Source organism: Peromyscus eremicus, chromosome 4 (assembly GCF_949786415.1).
Source record: "Peromyscus eremicus chromosome 4, PerEre_H2_v1, whole genome shotgun sequence".
NCBI classification, from domain to species: domain Eukaryota; kingdom Metazoa; phylum Chordata; class Mammalia; order Rodentia; family Cricetidae; genus Peromyscus; species Peromyscus eremicus.
In genome coordinates this window covers 24,624,773-24,644,835 of record NC_081419.1, presented here as the reverse complement: position 1 = coordinate 24,644,835, position 20,063 = coordinate 24,624,773, and the positions used below count along the sequence as shown (strand labels likewise).

The following is a 20,063-nucleotide window of genomic DNA, read 5'->3' as shown; positions in this document are numbered from 1 at the left end:
ACACACACACATTATTCCAGACTTTGGACTGAAAAGTTAAAGGAGAGAGTACAACATTCACAGCAACAGTGGTGAGCCCGGCCACCATAAATGTGTTTGTTCCCCACCTACTTACATGTTTTACATGCTACCCCTATAATGATGAGGGCAAGATTACTCACTCCAGAGTTAGGAATAACATCCACAGATAAAAGTTCCAGCACCGATGCCATGTCTTTCCCACACACACATACTGGCTCATAAAACTTACTTTATTAAATATATATATATTTGATATGCCATGGTGTGTTGAGTCTCAGCAGAAATATACAGACAAGACAGCTGTTTCATCCCAGAGGCTTGTGTGGCCATTTCTTTATTTCAGGATTTCCCCCCCCCTCAACAATTTCAAATTAATAAGACAGACAAGAAATGATTTTTTAATGTGTCAAACTTAAAAGTCTACCCTGTCTGCCTAGGTATATTTAAAGTGCTTTCTACAACACCCACTTCCCCTTCTCTCTGCCCCCCTTCACCCCGCTCAGCAAATGTGCGGAAACTGATACTCTCTTTCCAGGTTTTCCGCAAAGCTTGTAGCACCGGAGACAATAGGTGCAGGCTGTAGGGACTGGGCGTGCTGGGCGGCAGAGAAAGGGTTAATGGCCCTTGTGTTACAGTTTGCATCTGTTACATCTTTTATAGCCCGCTGTTTAAACTAATCCTCGAGGCACAGCGTCTTCCCACCCCGCGGAGAGTTTCAGGCTTCTCCTCTTCTCCGGCCTGCCTCCGAGGTCCCCTTCTCCAAGTTTTGACAGTTTCAGCTGAAAAAATGCAGCGCCTCCCTCGATTTTTAGGTACAAAAGTTTCGAAGCCAAAAAGGATACGATCATTTAGAACAACTTAAAAGTGTTGCCACAGTGGCTACGGACTTTCTCTTTCCTTTCTTGAGAGGGGAAAAAAAAAATTCTACTGGAAGAATTTAAGGAAATCAGTGTAGGGGAACATATGTGGGGGGGGGGCTTAAGTAAATATTGTCCAAGTGGTGGGGTTGGGGGAGGAACAATGTCCAGAGAGCCTTATAATTATATTTCTTTTGCCGGGTAAAATGGGAAATCTTAATTTGGGGGCGGAGGGTGTAGGGGGAAAGAGACAGTGCCTGATAAACTCCTAAGGGGAGGGGAGGGGTCGCGGGGCGAGTGGGCTTCCTGTAATTACTATTATCAATTTACCCGAGTGTGCTTCATCCAAGGGCTGTTTTGCGTTGTTTGTTACTTTTTTTCCCTCTTGGGAATGGGGGGTCGGAGGAGGGATGAGAAACGATGAGAGCGAAAGACCCCCTCCCCAAGTTGCCGAGCCCGGCTGAGGACTTTTCGGAGGAAGGGGTCCGCCTAGCCTTGAGTCAAGCAGTCTTACTGTACCGCTGTGTGCATTCCCTCATACGGTCAGGAGTTATGACTCATTTTGAAGATGTAATTCTTGTCTCTGATCCCCCTCGCGAGTGCAACACACCAAACAGTAACAACACAAAGCGCCTCGGGGCCAAGGCTGGGGGTGGGGGGCGGGGAGGGGGCCGCCGAAGTTTCACTTTGGCGCTGGGGGCGCGGATGGGTGCTCACCCGGGCCCTGGCCCGGCTCCCCTGGGCGGCCCGCGCGCGTTTCAATGGGCGCGGGCGATGCCCACATTGTCGCTGTGTTTGGTTGCTAGATCGAGCCTGCGTGCTGCCGAAGCAGGGCGCCGAGTCCATGCGAACTGCCATCTGATCCGCTCTTATCAATGAAGCAGCCGATCATGGCGGATGGCCCCCGGTGCAAGAGGCGCAAACAAGCCAATCCCAGGAGGAAAAACGGTAAGAAGAGGCCCGAACCAAACTTTTCCGGGCCACTCCGCGGCTGGAGACCGGGGGGAAGGGGGGGAAGAGGGAGAAGGAAGCCCGTGGCGGCGCCTGGGGCTCGCGGGCGAACCTCCCTCGGCGGCCAGCGCCGGAGCCCCACGCGCGGCCGCTGCACCGGGGGGGAGTTGAGCAAGTGCGGGGCCAAGTGAGCGCCGGGCGACGGGGGGTTGCTCCGAGTGCTGCCGACCGGACCTGCGCTCCACACCGCGGCCCCGGCACCCCCGCCACCTCCGCCTGCTCGGCTCCCCGGCCCGCAGGTCCCCGGCCCCGCGGCAGGAGCGGCCGGCGAGGACAGGGCGGGGGCTCCCGCACCCGGGCGCGCTGGACTAAGGGGCGCGGGCGAGGGTGGCAGAAGGGCGGCGAGGGCGAGGGAGGGGACCGGAGACTGCGCCTCCGCCAGCCTCAAAGTTTCTTGCCGGAGTCGCCGGGGCTGCCTCTATGTGCGCCAAGTAACGGTCCGCGGGCAGCGGGCCCTGGCCGAACGCGGGGACCCGAGGGTAGGAGGGACGGGCCGGGAGCTGCGGGCTGGGGACCCGGCTCCTCTGGCAGCAGGCTCAGGCCCCGCTCCGGGCCAGAGAGTAGGGCGAAGAGAGACTTTTCCCAGCAGTTGCTCCACGGCCAGAAGGATCCCCGGAGGAACCCGTTATCCAGGCTGAGTCAGGAAGGAGGAAAGAGATGGGGGTATGAGGGGACACGCAGATCAGAGGTGGCAGATTAAAGGGGTGTGTATGTGAGAGTTTAGGTCCATTTTGGAGAGAGACTGTGGAAGTGTGTGTGTGTGTGTGTGTGTGTGTGTGAGAGAGAGAGAGAGAGAGAGAGAGAGAGAGAGAGAGAGAGAGAGAGAGAGAGAGACCCCCTAGGTATTACCCCCAAACAAAATCGTGGGAATAAAAGAGAAAAGTGATTGGCAAGTGCGCGGAAGGAGCTTGGGGGAGGGGAGAGAGTTGGGGGACGACAGAGGGTGCAGGGGGTGGGTGCTGACGGAGGATACTGAGTTTTAAAAGAAAAAAAAATGAAAAGAAACGGGGGGGGGGGATCATCCCCTCAAAACAAACAAGCGATCCAGCCGCGCCAGCCCAGAATCGGAAAGGAAACTTCTCTCTCCTTTCGCTCTCAGCCCGCTGAGCGGGCGCAGGCGGTGTAGACGCTCCGGAGCTGGGCACTAGGGTCGTAGCACCCGCCCGGGTTCTCGCTCCCCCAGCCCGCGCCTGGCGGGTACTACCCGGGCCCACTTGGAACAACTTTCCACTAGAGAGGACAATTGTGCGCTCCCCTAGCCTACCTCAATGCTGCACCGCGTGCAGAGGGTTGGCGGGGGTGGGGGGTTGGGGGGTGCAGTGTGGGAGTTTGGGGTGCTGGAGGGAGTAAACACAAAGACTAAAGGATTCTGGTTAGAGACGAATAATCTCCCTCTCTCACCTCTCTCAGTGTGTGTGTGTGTGTGTGTGTGTGTGTGTGTGTGTGTGTGTGTGTGTGTGTGTGTCTGTCTTTTGCTTGTTGTGGTGGAGGTGGGGAACCATATGGGGGAGTGATAGAGGAATTTTAGTAAAAAACGGTTCGTTATGTTACCCTGCCTTCTCTCTTTGTGCTGTCTTTGATCTGTTTGCTTGGCTTAGTATTACAAAAAAACAAGGACAATAATATATTCCAAGCTGGTCCCCAAGATTCGGTTCAGGCAGCCTCTTTTTAAGTATGTGCGTGTGTCTCTCTTTTAATTTAATTTTTTCTTCATTGCTGCCTGGCATTATTTAAGGTGGTCCTTACACAGGAGACCTCCCCTTCTCCATCTCTGGGTAATTTAGTAGACACTAAAATTACATCCAATGTTCCCCTCTCCTCTCTCGTGTTTCCTCTGTTCCCTTTATTAAATGTTAGTTATTGATTTTCTAAAATCAATGTCTGTTGTGGGGCTTCCCCCCTTACAAGTATCTGAAGCACGTTGCTGATCATCTGGATAACAAAAGCTTTGTGTCATGAAGCCCCCCCCCCATGTTAAACTGTTATTTTTTTTTTTAAGAGAGAGAGAGAAAGGAAAATGAGATTTAAAAGCTAGGCTACCAGAAGTATTCTTTTGCAGTGAAGCCTCTTTGAAGTGTTTATTTCTTCTTGTTCTTCCTCCTTACACTCCCTTCATGATTCTGCTGTGAAATACCAACTTGGCTCCAGCAGTGAGGTCAGGCCACAGCCCAGTTTGGGGACAGGGAGAGATCCAGGCTCCCTGGGAACTCTGGTGGCACAGACGTTGGGGCCTCACAGGTAACACAGTGTACCAGGGAGGGATGCGGTCAGGGACACCAACCATTTCCCCTGTGAACAGCCATTAATTTGGGACAAGCTTCCACACTCTGAGGTGGATAAAGTTGAACTGTGATTTTTCAGGCATTTAGCCCAGACCCTAGACACTCAACAGCACGTCCGTCTGTTGCCCACAGCCTCTTTGACTTAGACTGTTACCTGTCTCTTTTTCCAGAGTCTATGAGAAAACGTGCTATAAGCTAAGGACTTGTCAGTGTTCTCATTGGGTTTGATCTGACTTAGCAGTGTCCAGGTCTTGAGAGGCAGGTAGGAGAACCACCCCCATGACTCTTTCATTTTCTTTCTCATCAAATACATACCCAATGCATTTTCTTTTGGGAATTGCCAGGAGTTATCTGAACTGAGTGGGTTTTTCTTCTTTCCTGGATTCATGGAAAAGATGTCACTTTTGAGCTTGTGTCTTTGCTGATAACACTAAATATGATGATGCTTATCAGCATCATCTAGAAATTCCTGGAAAGGAATAATAGCAACAATAATCGTAGAAATAGAAGCTGCAAGGCAGAAAAAAAAGGCCCAAGACCTAGAATGGCACTTTATATAATTTTAATGAAGTCAGCGGTGTGTGTATGGATAGACTAAATGACAAGGAGACAAACCGGCAAAGCAGTCCCTGTGTGTTTGAATGGCTGGCCAAAACCTTGGCTTAGAAGATGGTGATGTGTACTATTATTATTATTTTTTTAAAAAAGCCCAGGACAAGAAGACAGATCAGGGGACATAAATATAGAAAGAGAGGAGCAATCTAAAAAAATCCAACTTCCCATATTCTCAGGCCATCAAGATGACTAGCAAAGACAGTGCCAGGGCCAAGCTAAGCCATGGCTAGTAGTTCCTCCCCTTTCACCCACAGGGAGAGCAGGAAATCTCTTCCTAGAAAATAAGATGTTCAGGGAGGAAGGGGGAGGAAGGTTAGGGAAGGCGGCAAAAAGCAAATAACCAGCAGACAAGAATGTGTGTAGGTTTCGGGAAAGTTCAGTCAGATGATCCTCAGCCGCCTGACTCACTTTGTAACACTTTCACTAAGGCTGGAGAGGAGGGGGAAAGCCAGCCCCCCCTCCTTTATAGTCCTCTGATTATACCCCACTATCTCCACGTAGCCTTGGAGGCAGGATGAGCGCTCCAGACTCTGCTGCAGTCTGCCACCGCTTGCAGCCAGTTTGTAACTTGCAAAGTTTGTTGCTTTCACCTTTTGATTTAGGCAGCAGGTCCTGGGATGCTCCAGTTTCCTTCTTGATTAGCAACCTTCTGTGAAGAGGGGCCTGCCTCCCCAGTTCCCCGTGTTCCACCATCAGCCTCTGGAAAAGTCACACAGGCATATGTGCGTGGTAACAAAACTGAAATCGCTGGGCTGCCTGCTTCAGAGGAAGGAGTGAAGTTGTCTTTTAAGGGAAAACTGAATTAGGAAGGGAGAAGAAGGAAATGAAAGAGGGAAGAAAAAGTTACTTGATTTTGCTTCAAAGTTTCTACTAAAGGTTTGGGTGCTGTGGGCTAGGAGGAGGGTGAGGGGCAGGCAGGACCGCTTTTACCAAACACCTTTGCTCTCTGATTTTCAGTTTATACAGAAAAGTACTTAAGTTGAATGTCTTGGGGAGAAGCAATCAGATGAGCAGAAACGATTATCCCTGCTTAAAAGAAACCTTCACTCCTTCCCACTTCTTTAAAGGGAGTGGAGGTGCTGTTAGGGATGCTGAGAGGCAATGAGGGATGGAGATGTTGCTCCCATTGCAGAGGTGCTTAAATGGAAGGAAAGGGGACTGCAATCAACCCCTTCTCAGGATGAGGCTTCCACCCCGCCTCCCTCAGAGGGGAGATAGGGATGGGCCACTGGGAGTGAGAGACCCTCTCTACATATCAAAGCAGGATAGTGTCCTTCAGGCTTTAAGTGGTCTCAACTTACCTATCTTTGCTACAGTAGAAATCTTTGGCAAGTCGCTTTTGTAAAGTTGATGAGTTTGTTCTAGGGAGCCTGTTTCCTTACTTTGAATGCTCTCGAGTGGTCTGTACCGCAGGTACCAGTTCTGAGGGTGCTCCGGAGATATCCATCTCCATCCTGTTCTCTCTGTGGAGACGCTGCACACACAAGGCTGGGGGCTATGTATCTAGACTGATCTATTTGTTTTATTTTGGTTTGGAAAAACTAAGCCAATTGGGGTAGACACGTGCTTTCCTCCACAGCGGAGCCAGCAGCCAGCCTGGTGGCATCCTTGCTGTGGCGGTCCACCAGGGATAAGGGTAGGCTTCGGGTTTTAAACTTTGCAGTGTTGCTCTGCTGTCAAGTAAAAATGATTTAACACCTTTTTGCGTTTATTTTCAAATGTGGGGAAACCTAGACTGCAGCTCCCCTTTAAACTGCTCTGTCACAGGTTTCACATTCTTCCCTTCGTCTTCTCTTCCTTAATTTGCTTAAAGAAAATTACAAGAGGTTGTTCAAGATCCTAATGCCATATTTTCCTGGGGTAGAGGGAAATGTGTGTGTTTCCCCTGAAGGTAGGAAAGAAGGCTGCTGCTAGCTCTCTAACAGGACTGTGATTATTCCGGGGCGGGGGGTGGGGGGGGGGGTGGCGGGCGGGGGTGCTTTTTCTTACAACTCTCTCTGTCATCTGCATTCTTCCAAGGCTCTGAAGGTGCATTTTCTTCTGTGTGAAAGGAGATTCTTTGTCCTATTCCTCTCCAGCACCGTGGCTTCCCAAGGTAGACACTATTTTGTGCCTGTCACAGAGAGAGGGAGTGTGCAGGTTTGCAATGCTCACAGACAATTGATTGTCTGCGCTAATGTGTTTCATTTACATGTTTATAACGTCAATGGTGCTGGGTGTCCACTGTACCATTCATTCCCGTATTCCCACAAGGGGGCAATTGTCTGAATGGCCAAGTCAGACACCTTTTTGATTGCTCTTTGCTTGTCTTTTTAGAGCAAAGAGATAAAGGAGGAAAATCTGTGATGCAGAAACACTAGTTGAAAATATACAAAATGTCACCACAAAAGCAGATGTTAACATAAGCCCAAATATGCTTTTTTGCCAAGACGTGCATATTGAAGAATAGAATTCAGAGCAGAGAGAAGGATGACCCCAAACCAACAAATGCAGCCCCGTTTCTTTACTTCTCTTTCTTCTTAAGACACCAGATGAAATGTGATTTTTCCTTTTAGTTTTTGAGGCTTGGAACATCCAGGCCCCTCCTTGTTGTGAGTGTGTGTGCTGTGATTTGTGAATTTTGTCTATATTTATATAGTTCTGTCTGTGCCAACATCATCAGCTTACCACTTGGATAAAAAACCTATTGAGTGACTATTTGGGCTGTAGGGAGTGTAAACTTTTAAAAGTAAGATCCAAGGATTTCTTCATCAAGCAGTTTTTAGAGGGAAAAAAAAAGAGATAATAATCATCAGGCTGCAGGAAGCCTTGCCTTCATAAGCTGTGTGCCAAATACTTTTATCTTGGGTGACAGTTGTGTCAGAGTGAAAGCTCTCAAGAAAAGTGTAACTAGTAATTACAAAGTAAATAAAGGATTTCATTTTAAGATGTTCTGTGCTGTTTCTCCTCTCTCTCTCTCTCTCTCTCTCTCTCTCTCTCTCTCTCTCTTTCTCTCGTGTGTGTGTGTGTGTGTGTGTGTGTGTGTGTGTGTGTGTGTGTTGTGTTTCCTGTCAGGGTGCTGACAGGAAAAAACCATCCATGCATGTGTCTTTTGGAGTTCCTCTCCTCTCAGTTCTCTCCTGCATATCATACATCTATGCAAGCCCACAGGAGTACACCTGTTTAAAAATCTTTCACAGATCGGATGGTGCCTTGCTGGCTCATTTATGTAATACCATCATTAGAAGTTGGTCTGGTTTTGTGTGTGGTCCAGGAGGAGAGAAAATCCTCACTGTTGTGTCATGTGGTGGGAAGTAAATGGGGTGGGGGTGGGTTATAATTTTGTAGCAAATTAGGGGAAAAAGAAATCGCCAGTCAGTGGAAGGATTTTTTGCCTCTCTGAGAAGACACACAGTAGCTGCACCGTTAGCTGAACCCCTGACACGGCGGTCTTTTGAATGCCTTAGGTATGATTTCACTTTCGCTCACATCAATGCTGACCTGAATGCCTTTCATATCTGATCCGCTGTGTCTCTCCCAGTAAACATCCCCTGAGGGGAGAACAAAGAAAGAGCTCTTCTTCTTCTTAATCACAATTCAGCCCTTTCACCGCCGGCAGGCTCCATTTGCATTCTGCCACAGAAAGCCAAGATGAAAAGAGAGAGAGAGAGAGAGAGAGAGAGAGAGAGAGAGAGAGAGAGAGAGAGAGAGAGAGAGAGAAGAGGCAGGCAGAGGATAGTGGCTGAGTAAAGTAACTTAGGTGTTTGTGGCTGTTTGTTGGGCCTTCCCCTAGTTACAGCCTTATATAGTTGATACTCACCCTGCCTGTCCCTCCTGACAGGCATATAGTGTTACAAGATGGCATGTCAGTACTATTCATGGCCACCGCTCCACTTGAGGTAAAAAGTGTCAGAGAGGGATTGAATTCTACCCTAGAAGCCTGTAAGATTCGGGGGTCAGGTGTGCAGACTTCCCAGTCTTGAATGCTACTTACAGTCTGGCCTTAATAACTATGATTGTTTACCGTATGACCTAGGAGGTGAGGGCACTGGAGGATGGGCGGGAAGGGGCGGGCTTGGAGACCCAGCCCTGGTCTGGCTGAAGGGGCTGGTGCACAGCCTGAACACAGACAAAAAAATCCTCAGGAAAACTGGAAAAGACTTTCCCGTTCCCCCCCTCCAACCCTGACTTTTTATGATAATTCATATTTTCAAATGAAAGGGGAAAAAAGCCAAGAAAGAAACTCTCAGATGAGCCAAAAAGGAAAAAAAAAAATCTCTGAAAAGAATTTTAGGGGGAAAAGTTGTTCTATTTTAAAAAGCTTTGAGGGCTGTAAAGTGCCACGTTTTTCACACCTTCTCCATACTTTTTTTTTCAGATTTTTTTAGTATGTTTAACATTTGTGAGATGACAGCCTTTTTGTATCTCAAACTGGATGCTTCAGGATTTGTAGGGAGGGGCTGGTGGTATTCACGTTTTCTTGACAGAGAAAGTTTGTGCCTAAAGGGCTCCTTCTTGCTGGGAATTGTTTAAACCCTCATAGGCAGACCTGTCAGGTTTTCCTGTGTTATTTGTCTCCATTTTCAACATGCAAAAGTATCGTGCAGTGGAGGACACCGGAACAAGACCACGGCAAGAGCAGGTCCCTCTCGTGACAACTTTCCAGTACATTATCTTGCTGGAGAACCGTCTTGTCTTTTTCCACTTTCTGAAACCACTTTTAAGATACCAACAGTTCTTCCTCCACAATTAGATCACACGCACAATGCACACACACACACACACACACACACACACACACACACCACACCACACCACACCACACACCCTTGGACATACAGGCTTTCCAAAAGAAGAGAGAACTGTTTGATATGGTGGCTTTTCCAACACCCATGTGGTGTCCTTCACTTATGAGAGCAGCAGGAATGGACACACTAGGAGTTGTACATAAGCATGTGACACAGATTCCTAGTTTTTTTTTCCCCCTTTTCCCAGAAGATTTACAGAATTTACAAAAAGAGATTAGCCCTACACCTTCCACCCCTCCTATCCACCCCCATGACTCAAGCAATGAAGGATTTAGGCAGATTTACTTCGGCAAACACCTTTGGACACTGGGGGTGGGGGGGGGCGGGGGGAGTCTGTTTGCAAAAGGAGGCTTTTGTTAAGTGAGGTACCGGGCAGCTGTGATATTAACCTACCCAGCAATGCGGGTTAACTCTTTCAGTGCCTGGCCCTTTGCACTCAGCAGATGAAATCCTGGCTCTCCGAAGACACTCAGAATTCTGGCTCTAGCAGTTTATTATTCAGACAAGTCTTGTAGACATGAAAACTGTTCAAGCTTTTAAAACAATGTGGTTTAATTAGATGAGGTGGACTTACATTGCTCATAAGCCCTCCAAATGGTGGTTTATAATTGGCAAGGAAAAAAAAAGATAGAGAAAGGGAGTCAAGACAGCACATTAAATATTCCAAGAAATATCTTTAGAAAAGCTATTTTCATGTCTAGCTTTTAAAATATTAGACTCCGGTCGCTAGAGGGAATGGAGCAGCTGGGGCCTCTCTCCTCACTATGAAAGACACCAGAAGTTTGTGATGGAGAAAGGGACTTGGAAAGCTGCGGAGGCCAATCGGACAGTGACATTAGCTCAGCCCTAATATCCTTGGGAGGGGAAAGTCTTGCCTATCTGTCAGAGCTAGAGAGGTCATGTGAACCTCAGAGTCAGGCCCTTGGGCCACCGTTACCAGCTTGAGACTTTCCAAAGTAAGCAGAGAGGTTTTTATGAGGAAGGAGTTAATGGTTATTTTTTGTTGGGCACAAGAATAACTTTACAGGTGTTGCATTTGGGCTTAAATAAGATCGCCTTATTTAGTTTCGAAAGAGAGTGTAGGTGTCAACGTTCGAGCAGCCATAAATGTGTGAGAAAGTAAAGGGTATGAGACATGACAGAATTAAAGGTGTTTGCTATGTTGTTACACCGTGTGTCAGGCTGCAAGCTCCCTTTGTCACAGCCTCCTGGTGATTTGACAGCGCAGATCTACTTCCCTTCTAGGTGAGACAGCATTTTTTAACTGGAGTTATAAATACGGTGCACCCTTTGGGTTGCACCCTGCATCCCAGATTCGTGAATTCTATTTGAAATATCTTGCCCTAAGACACAATGAACAAACACCCATGCACAAGGGGGCTGTGGGCTAGGGCCTGGGCAACACCAGCTTCACAGTAGCTGGCATTGACTGTTGTTTGGCAAGACGATCCTCTGCCAAATCATCCAATAATTAAGTTTTATGTTGTTTGTATGAACGACCAAGCATGCAGTATTCCTTTTCAAATCAAAAGAAGGCTTAAAATTACTTTTTGAACACTTTCAGACCATGGTCAGGTCACAGTTTGGGGGCTGAATTAAAATGATCTCATTCATGATCTAATTGAGGCTGGCACAACCTTATAGCAGTAGCAGGAGTACATAAATATAAATCAAAGACCAAAATTTAGCAAATCATATCATTTGCTAGAAATCTGCTCATGAATTATTCTACAATTGCCAACCCAGAAGTTAAACTTTGTCTCCCCTCAGCAACAGTAACTGCAGATTTTTTTTTTCAGGCTTCTGACAGGAAAGTTAGAGGAGCTGAATAGAGAAAGGAGAAGGAAGATGATCGATGTTTCATCAGATAACTGTGTGTTTGTGACCCGAGAAAGTATGAGAGCTGATAAAGCCATGCCCAGTACCAGTGGGCACTGCAGCCTTGCTTAGACATTAACACTGGCTGGCTTTCAGAAAGCAGCCTCAGATGAGCCAGTGCCCTGACACAGAGGGTAGAGAGGAGACAACATTGCCAAAGGACCTGACTGAAACTTTGCTTTCATTTTTTTCAACCGAGGGATGCAATCGTCATAATGATTCACGATTACTTGCAGTTCATTCTCTTGCCGAGCCGAGACTTAAAATGCTGAGACTTGAAGCTGTCGCTACAGTGAGAGGATGAGATGGAGCTATTAGTTACCTCTCCCATTTTAACTACAAAATTAAGACTCCAAATAACTTCCTGACCAATAAGGCTCAAATATCACATTCTATTGTAACTACCACTTGGGGGTTCGTCTTCATTTTTGTGTATCTATGCATTATTTCACCTTTGTTCATGTGTATTCTACTATAAACATGAAGAGGCTGAATTCTTAACTTGAATATTTTGAGGTTAAAATTTTACATCTCAGTTGTATGAGGGCAATCCTCCTAGCAAACAATAAATACAGAATTGGTCAGTTTACCCAACTTAACTTAAAGGAAAGTGAGATTTTAAATCTCCATGATACAGAAGAAGCTTAAAAAATAATCTCAGGTATCAGAGGTAAAATGATTCCTTTCTTTTGAGAATAAGTAATTACCTGTAATGATTTGCCATGACAACAAGACACATTCCACATACAAACCAGTAATAGCTACATTGCTTATATGACAAGGATATCAGGTTTTGTTCCTTACAGACTGTTTCACATTTCTTAATTAATCCTGGAAAGGGGGGAAAAAGGTATTTTTAACAAGGAAGTAGCCACTCACTCTCTCCAAATAAGTAATGAGTAACAAATCAACGAATTTAAAGCATTATGCTATGTAAAAATTCTGAGATTTTTTTTCCCTCCTCACACACAAATGAGTGCATCTCAAGCAGTCAATGCCCACGTGATCCATAAATTCAGCATACAGCTTTCACTATTTAAATTGTATTTATATTCTCTTGCATATCCAAGTCACTGTAATCAAGGAAACTTTGCAATTTGCCTGTTCTTGGAAGTACCTGTTTCTATTTTCGACACCAAGCACATCAATGGAGTGTTTCCCATCATGAGATTTCTCAGTTGTGAGAGGTGAGGTTTACATAGAAAGAGCTCCGTAGGTTGTGTTTTCATAATAAATAGACCTATTAAGGAGGAACTGTCTAGGAGCAAAATGGTTGTCCTCTAAAGACTTCTTCCATCATCTTTGCTCTCCTAACGAAAGGTGAAGCCTAAATGCAGTCCCTATGCATACACTCCTATATACACAACACTACTGCCCACTAGGACCCACATTCTGCTTTTCTTCCTCTTTAGCCTCTGTTATAAGATCCACCACATGAATGAGACATATTTAAACAAAAAGAGTACATGGGAAGAACTGATGTAGAGTTTTGCTGTAGGATTTCTGGAGGGAAAAGTGCCCTCTATGCTACCTGATTCTTAAAAAAACTTACTTATGCCTGTTAATCTAAGATTAAGTGTATTATTTAGGATAAATTACTAGCTTTATGCTTTAAGCTGTTTTCCTTCAACAGTACCAACCTTAACACAGATTATCCTAAATTGATTGCAAGTCATTTGGGGAAAGAAAAGGAAAGAAAAAAAAAAGCCAGCATTCTGAGGTCCTAGTTAAAGATGATGTTTTAAAATAGTGTTCATGGTGTTTAGGAGAAAAGGGGAGGGAGATTTAAAACTATACTAAATACTTGGAAGTGTGTGGTGCTTTCTACACGTGCAGATAAAGAGTGAGGTAGCCTTGCCCTGTGAAGTCCAGACCACAAATGATACGTGTCAGTAGGTTCTTTGATAGGGCTTCTGGCCACAGTGTTTTTGTGCTGTCAAACTGCTGTGTTGAACAAACACCTCCTCCGGGACCAAGTGATAAATGCAGGGACAGGCTGGCTTCAACCAGTCTCAGTGACCTCCTCAGCCACACCCCCATCCCCAGGCCCACCTCCTTCCCCTCCCCCACACTTGAAGTTGACAGTGTAGAGTGGTGGGCAAGGTCTTCCCAGGTGTCAGTGGTGACTGATTGCTGGTCCTCCCTTGGTCTTAGGAATCAGTACTCTGGGGTTGCAGGCAAAGGCCCGTTTCTGGCAGGCTTTATCTGGTCTTTTTCAATGAAACCGAACTGAGCTTCTAAACTTTTGCCAACCTCAACTTTTTCCACCGTTACTTAGTCATTTGAAACACAGCTTGCCCCCCTTGTCTTTCCCTAGTCACTTGAGCTTTATTTTCTACAGTTCAGATGATTACATCGTGCAACACAAAACACAATTTTGCCTCAAAAACATCCAAACGCAGTACCTCCTACTTCTTGCTTTCTAGTGTGCTTTTAGGGCCAGCCTTTCAGTGGTACAGCCGACTGAAATTTGTCTTCTCTCGGTTGGAACCATTACTCTCTGACTAAAGCCTGTGTACTGGTGCCTTTGTGTGCGCATTTTTTCCCCTGATGTTAAATGAATTTCCGTCTTCTACTTCTGCAATCTCCAAGAACTAGATAAACCATTATATGTTTTTCCCTGCTCGTATTTTAAAGTGGCGGTCCTGACAGCAGGACGATTATTGCACTTTATGTTTTAGTGGATGTTTGCTGTTGCTAGTTACAGCAACACTTATCATAAGACAGCAAGAAAGGAGTAGTCCCTGGTAATTAAAGTAATGAAATATTCATTTACTCTACCTTTTCTGTAGTCTCACAAATTAGGCTGCTACATTTAATGCCTGCACTGCCTCTGTTTTTATTATAATGGCAGCTTTCGCATCTGCAATTAGGACTAATTCTGACAGTTACAATTTCTGAGGGATGGTAAACAGTGAACGAGATGTGCGGCAGAGGTATTACACGTGAAAAGCCCTTGTCTCTTTAACCTTGTTGTTTTTTTTTCTCGCAGAGGTTACCTTTTCCCGATGGTGCAAAATCGACTTGACATAACTGTTCATCAGTTTCAGGGTTTTCCCTGGAGGTATTTGCATCAAATCAGCCCAGTCAAGCTTCAAGTTGAAATTGGCAGGCCAGAAACTCACAGGGTAGAGACTAGAAAAGAGACAGCCAAAGTACAGGCAGCAGGACTGACAGCCGCCCGGTGAAAGGCAGAGGGGGAGAGGCTGGGAGAAAGAGAAAGCTTGTCAACTTGGGTGTTGGGGAACCCCAGCCCCTCCTGGGCCAATCGCAGTAGCCTTGGCTCCTGGAGGAGCCAGAAAGGTCTAGCTTCAGAATACCTCCAGCTAGTTCCTACCGCTAGAGCCCCTCAGCCCTGCCTGGGTTCACATTTGCTTACTCTGATTGGATGCCTAAAGAGGAGTGGGCACAGTTAATTAAATGGAAGGGACGATTTGAGGCACCTCCCCAATACTTAGTAAAGCTCAAAGGCCAAATCTCATGATCAGTGTTCTAGAAGAAAATAAGAAGGTTTGGGCTTGGGCTTCTCTCTCTCTCTCTCTCTCTCTCTCTCTCTCTCTCTCTCTCTCTCTCTCTCTCTCTCTCTCTCACTCTCTAATCGTTAACTTGTAGGACCATGAACAACTCTTCTTTTTACCACGTCTGTTTTCTCCGTTTCTCCTCTGAAGCAGATTAAATGTTCATAGAGACCAGAGATTGGGAGCCTGTAAATTCAAAAAGCTAATGTGTTTTAGTCAACCAAAGCAGTCACGTAGCAAACATTATGTCGAAAGAGACACTCCTGTGAGTAGTATGGAGTTGCAATTCCTCTTTGTCAAGTAATTCCCTTCTGCCCTGATGCTAGAGACTGTTTAAAGACCCCAAAACATGGCAAATCTTAAAATAGTGATGACATTTGATTTTTATTTTGCTATTGAGAGTACCACTTTAAGGAGAATTCTATAGTTGCAAAACTTGTTTTCACAATGAAAATAAATATAAAAAAATGATATCTTTGGCAGAGTACATGTTTTTCTCCTTTATGTCTGTAAAACAGATGCACGTTTTCTTCATTCTTTTCTACATTTTTTAACTTTGGTGAAGGGGGGAGGCTGGTGTCTTTGCCGGATGATTTAAAATCCCCTTCTCTTTCCAGCTAGACTTGGGGGTCGAATAAACCCTTGCTTTCAAGCGGTCTTCAAGCTCCGTGTATGACAGGCATTGGCTGCTCTGCTGATGCCCATTGGACAGGCACTGTTGAGCTAAAGTGCTGTGACGGACGGCACAGTTTTGTTAAGCTGTGAACAAAGGGCTGGAGGTGCCTTGCTGGCACCATCCATGTGCACGCTGGCCTTGTCACAGTTTGCTCGCCTTAATGCTCTGTTTATTCCTAGATATTAAAACTTAAATTCTGAACACTAAGTTTTCAAATTGTACTACACACCAACTTTATTTTAAAAGCTGTAACTTTGAAGACCCTAGGGTCCATTGGCTCTTCTAGCTCCCATGCAACCAACATTAAAACACAGCTTTGGAAAATAAACAGATTCCCAATAGCTTCTTAGCTGTTATCCATTTAAAAATGGGATTTCAGTCTTAAAAAGTCTTATTAGGGTAAAAGATTTATTTCTTCTTTGATCATTGGCTGAAAGTCATTATTTATTTCAAACAGTGGGTTCTCACGTAAATTCCTAAGGGAAACTTACCTTGTGTATACATAGCACAGCATGAACTTTTAAAAAGAGATATTATTTAAAAGATAGTAATAAAAGAAATCATTTAGAAGTACCTGTAAGGGTAAGCTCATATCCACTGGCAGGGAGAAAATCCAGGGAGTTTGTGTTAACGTGAGCCTTACTTAAGACATAGCAGAGGAATTAGGTTGAGACTTAAAAATAAAACCGTGGCTACAAAAATTCCTGCTCCACAGACAACAGACAAGTCTTCAAAAGAAATCTTAAGTTTGGTACTAAATTTAGTTTCCAGTGTCCTGTTGAATGGGTCTTGGGCTTTATCTTTGCCGGTTTTTTGTTCCCCCTCTGCCTTCTTCCTCTCTCCAGGTTTGCTTCAAGTGTTTGCTAAGAGATTAGTTAGCGAGTTTATATTGAGGAGGTAGCCATGGGAAGCAGCTTGCTACTCAAAGGAACGCAGTGGGTCGGAGTGTGAAGATACAAGGAGTTCACACTGGCTCAGGCCTGGGATCAGGTACTTCATTTTCTCCCTGAGACAAATGGTTTCTAGAAAGGCTGGTGGGGATGGCTTGGCCATCAGGGGCACAGATGTTACCACTTTCAGAAACTTCCAAACAAACATTCGTGCCAGAACAACCTTATTTAAAAAAAAAAAAAGGAAGGAAGGAAGGAAGGAAGGAAGGAAGGAAGGAAGGAAGGGAGAAAGGAAGAAGGAAGGAAGGAAGGGAGGAAAAAAAGTTGAAGTCTACTGCCAGAGCACCCCCTTCTCATTATGTAAAGAGGCTATAATTTGAGATATTCAGGGTTATTTTTACCTTCATTCATAAGGCAGCATCTTTCTGCAGAGTGTTTATGAACGTGGGGACGGTGGCAAAGAGGAATAAAATAGACAGCTGCGCGAAAGTACTGCTGTTAACCAGCAGGGAGACTGCACTAAAGAGCAGAGAGGATCTCCCAGGTAAAGCAGCCCGACCTGCCTAAGCACACTTGCTTAGCATTGGCCGTGCAATTGACTGATGTGAGCTCCCACCACCACCCACTTTCAGCTACAGTTTTGCTCAGAGTTCCTTAGAACCAGGCACTTCTCCTCAGATAGAGATGCCTAGGCAAGGGTAAGCTTCTGTTGCTAGCCTTGGCGCAGCCTTTTACCTGGGAAAGATACTTGTGGGCAGCATAGCTTTATAGGATACTCTGTGGCTTGTTTCTTTACTTTCCTCACAGATTTCTGTGTGCAGACTCGTAGGCATGAACAAGATTTAGACATGCAATCTCCAGCTGGCAAAAGAGTCAACCTTTTAATATATTAATAGGGTGGATTTTTTAGTGAATATCCAAAGTGAGTTTGGGCATCAGGTTTGATATTTCCTATTAATACTTTGTCATCAACTATTAATAAAGAGACAGACAAACAGATCTGGACTCAAATCATCCTCCTGCCCCAATCCCATCTCAATATTATCTGCTTTGTCCCGTCAACCCATATCCTAATCATTCTGTCTTTCAATTGCTCTAAATGAGGCCAAGATCCCAGCTATGTTTTGTGACAAACACGTGGCTAGGGTTGATGTGACTCTTTACTTTTTAATGCACTGTCCCGGTTTAGGGTCTTCTAAGGAAAAGGGTACCAACGAAACATAGCGGAAGAAGAAGTCTCGTAAACATCGCCTTGGAGCAACCACATTGCTTACATGGCCTTTCCCCCTTTTATCCAGGCAGGCAGAAAATGGCCTAGCTCAGGACTCGTCCAAGTGAGCACATTTCAGAGCTATTCAGAGGATGATTGGAGGGAGACACCAGCCCTGTGCTACCAATGAAGTGCATTAACTGAGAATGTCCCTGAGATTGAGTTGGGTACGATGTTAATCTAGGGTATCCCTGGAGGGATCGCTAATTCACGAGAAAGTAGTAAAGCATAGACCTTCTACTTAGCATACGGTTGACATAATGCTTCAGAAACAAGTATCCATGTCTGCCGCCCCCCTAACCTCCACCCCACGAATTTCCTTTCCTAGCTGCACAAGGAGCAAGCTCTGCTTCACATAAGTAAGATCTTTGAATTTATCTGCACTGAGGTACAGCTTTAATGATCTGTATCTGCAAGCCAGGAGCATGAATTTGATCTCATTGCATCATAGTGTGGAGATGAGATAGAATAGTACTACAGCACACCAGTGCCTTGTGACCAGGTGGCATAAACAATCCTTCCATTTTTAAAGCGATAACTTTCCCCCATCATTGTTTCTTTACCTTATGTGTATGCTTCTTATGATACAGATCTGAGGGAATTGCGCAAGCTTTAGACTTGCCAGCCCCCAGCTCCCAGGCCTAGTACAGACTAATTCACAAACTTACCATATTAGACTATCAGATTGAAACCAAGGATTTCTACTAGTAGTAGAATTGGGAAGCCCATTGTTTTGATTATCGTTTCATCAGCCCCAACTGATACTAGTATGCTCAAGGAAAACATACTTCAGTTACAGTTGATTTTCAGATTCCAAAATGGTACTGCAAAGCCTGTGCATCTCTAATTATATTTTATGCTAGGCTGTGCAATACCAAAATATACGCTGCAGCAATCAGCGAGTGAACAGTATCAATCAATTTGTAAACAGATGAAGTCACTCATTCCCAAACTGGTTTTCCAAAAACAATTACTAAATTACAATAGAAAAAAATTGTACAGTTACTGTATTTGTGTGCTGTGTTACAATCAACATACCAGGGAAACAAAACAATTTAATGCAGAAAAATCATCATTCATCTACATTATAATTGCTTCTTTTTCACATCTACAGGGCGGTTAATTAAAATTGTGATTAAATGCGGTCGCGCTGCCTAAGATGTCTTGCCCAAAACAGGTGGTACAGAATTTAAAAGTAAAAAAAATGTAATTAGCATTGGAAATTGAGAAATTGCCTGTAAGAATCAGTGTTAATTTCAGTCAGTGATGAGGTAATTTATAAATGAATGCAGTGGAGGCTGTGCAAATGCACAATTGCCTTCCTTGCCTTTCTTAGCATTCTCAGCATGCAGGTGAAAATGTTTTCAAAATATTGAGGTAATTTGAAAATCAATCCATGCATTTTGTATCTTTTTTCTCCCATTTGTACCAAATGCTGAACAAATGCTGCCATGGATGGCACAGTCCATCAGCTTTTTGCTGTCTATGTTACACATATTCTCAACCTAGATGAAGAAACGTGGCAACACAAATTTCAGGCCTAAAATTGTTGCAGGGGCCAGATCCGGGTGCTTGATAGGGATTGGTTTGCTGAGAAGACTTCCCATCGATACAGTAAAAAGCAGAGGGAGAGCTCTTCATGGTGCAGGTAGCACCTCTGAAAAGACCTTTAACTAATCCAACAGATGCTTGAAACTTAATTTTTAAAGTTTAAGGAAGGGACAGAAACTTATCATAGTGCTTCTATTTTTCTTACAATTTTCATCATTATTATTTCCTATAAACCTGTGAGATTGGTTAAAAGTTATTACTAGAAACAATTTTTCTACCCATGAATTCTACTTAGGAATATCTCCTTTCTTTCAGCTAACACACCACTGTCCAACAAAGCAGAACATGAACAATGTAGTTCAAGCGTTCCCTTTTGGCACATGAGTAAATTTATCATCTTGTTTTAAATTATTTGTGTGTACACATCTACATTTCTACAGTTATTTGTGCTGCTAAAATGAGGAACACCCAGCCTTTAAAAATCTCTTGCTAATGTGAGAAATTTAACCCTCATCTGCTTATCCTGATCCTCCAAACAGTATGAATCTAAAGATTTTAAAAATCAACCTCAAATTTGAGTCCGGGTGGCTGTCTGGACAGCTCTGACACCATGGGCCTGTGGGCTTCCTAAACAGTTTCTTCTGTCTTGCACTCTGCACAGTGATCTCTCTCTATCTAGGTAAACTCATCCAGAGCATATGGGAACT

The 20,063-nt window shown here is 44.8% G+C and overlaps 1 protein-coding gene across 1 annotated transcript in view; it reads left to right on the top strand.

Annotated features, from left to right (window-relative positions):
• Positions 1 to 1,627: 1,627 nt before the first annotated feature.
• The window catches only part of Zeb2 (zinc finger E-box binding homeobox 2), a 126,685-nt gene continuing 108,249 nt past the window's right edge, over positions 1,628 to 20,063 (top strand). The window contains exon 1 of the mRNA XM_059260438.1: positions 1,628 to 1,826. Coding sequence (XP_059116421.1) covers positions 1,754 to 1,826 — 73 coding nt within the window. The 5' untranslated portion in view covers positions 1,628 to 1,753. The remainder of the gene's footprint in view (positions 1,827 to 20,063) is intronic.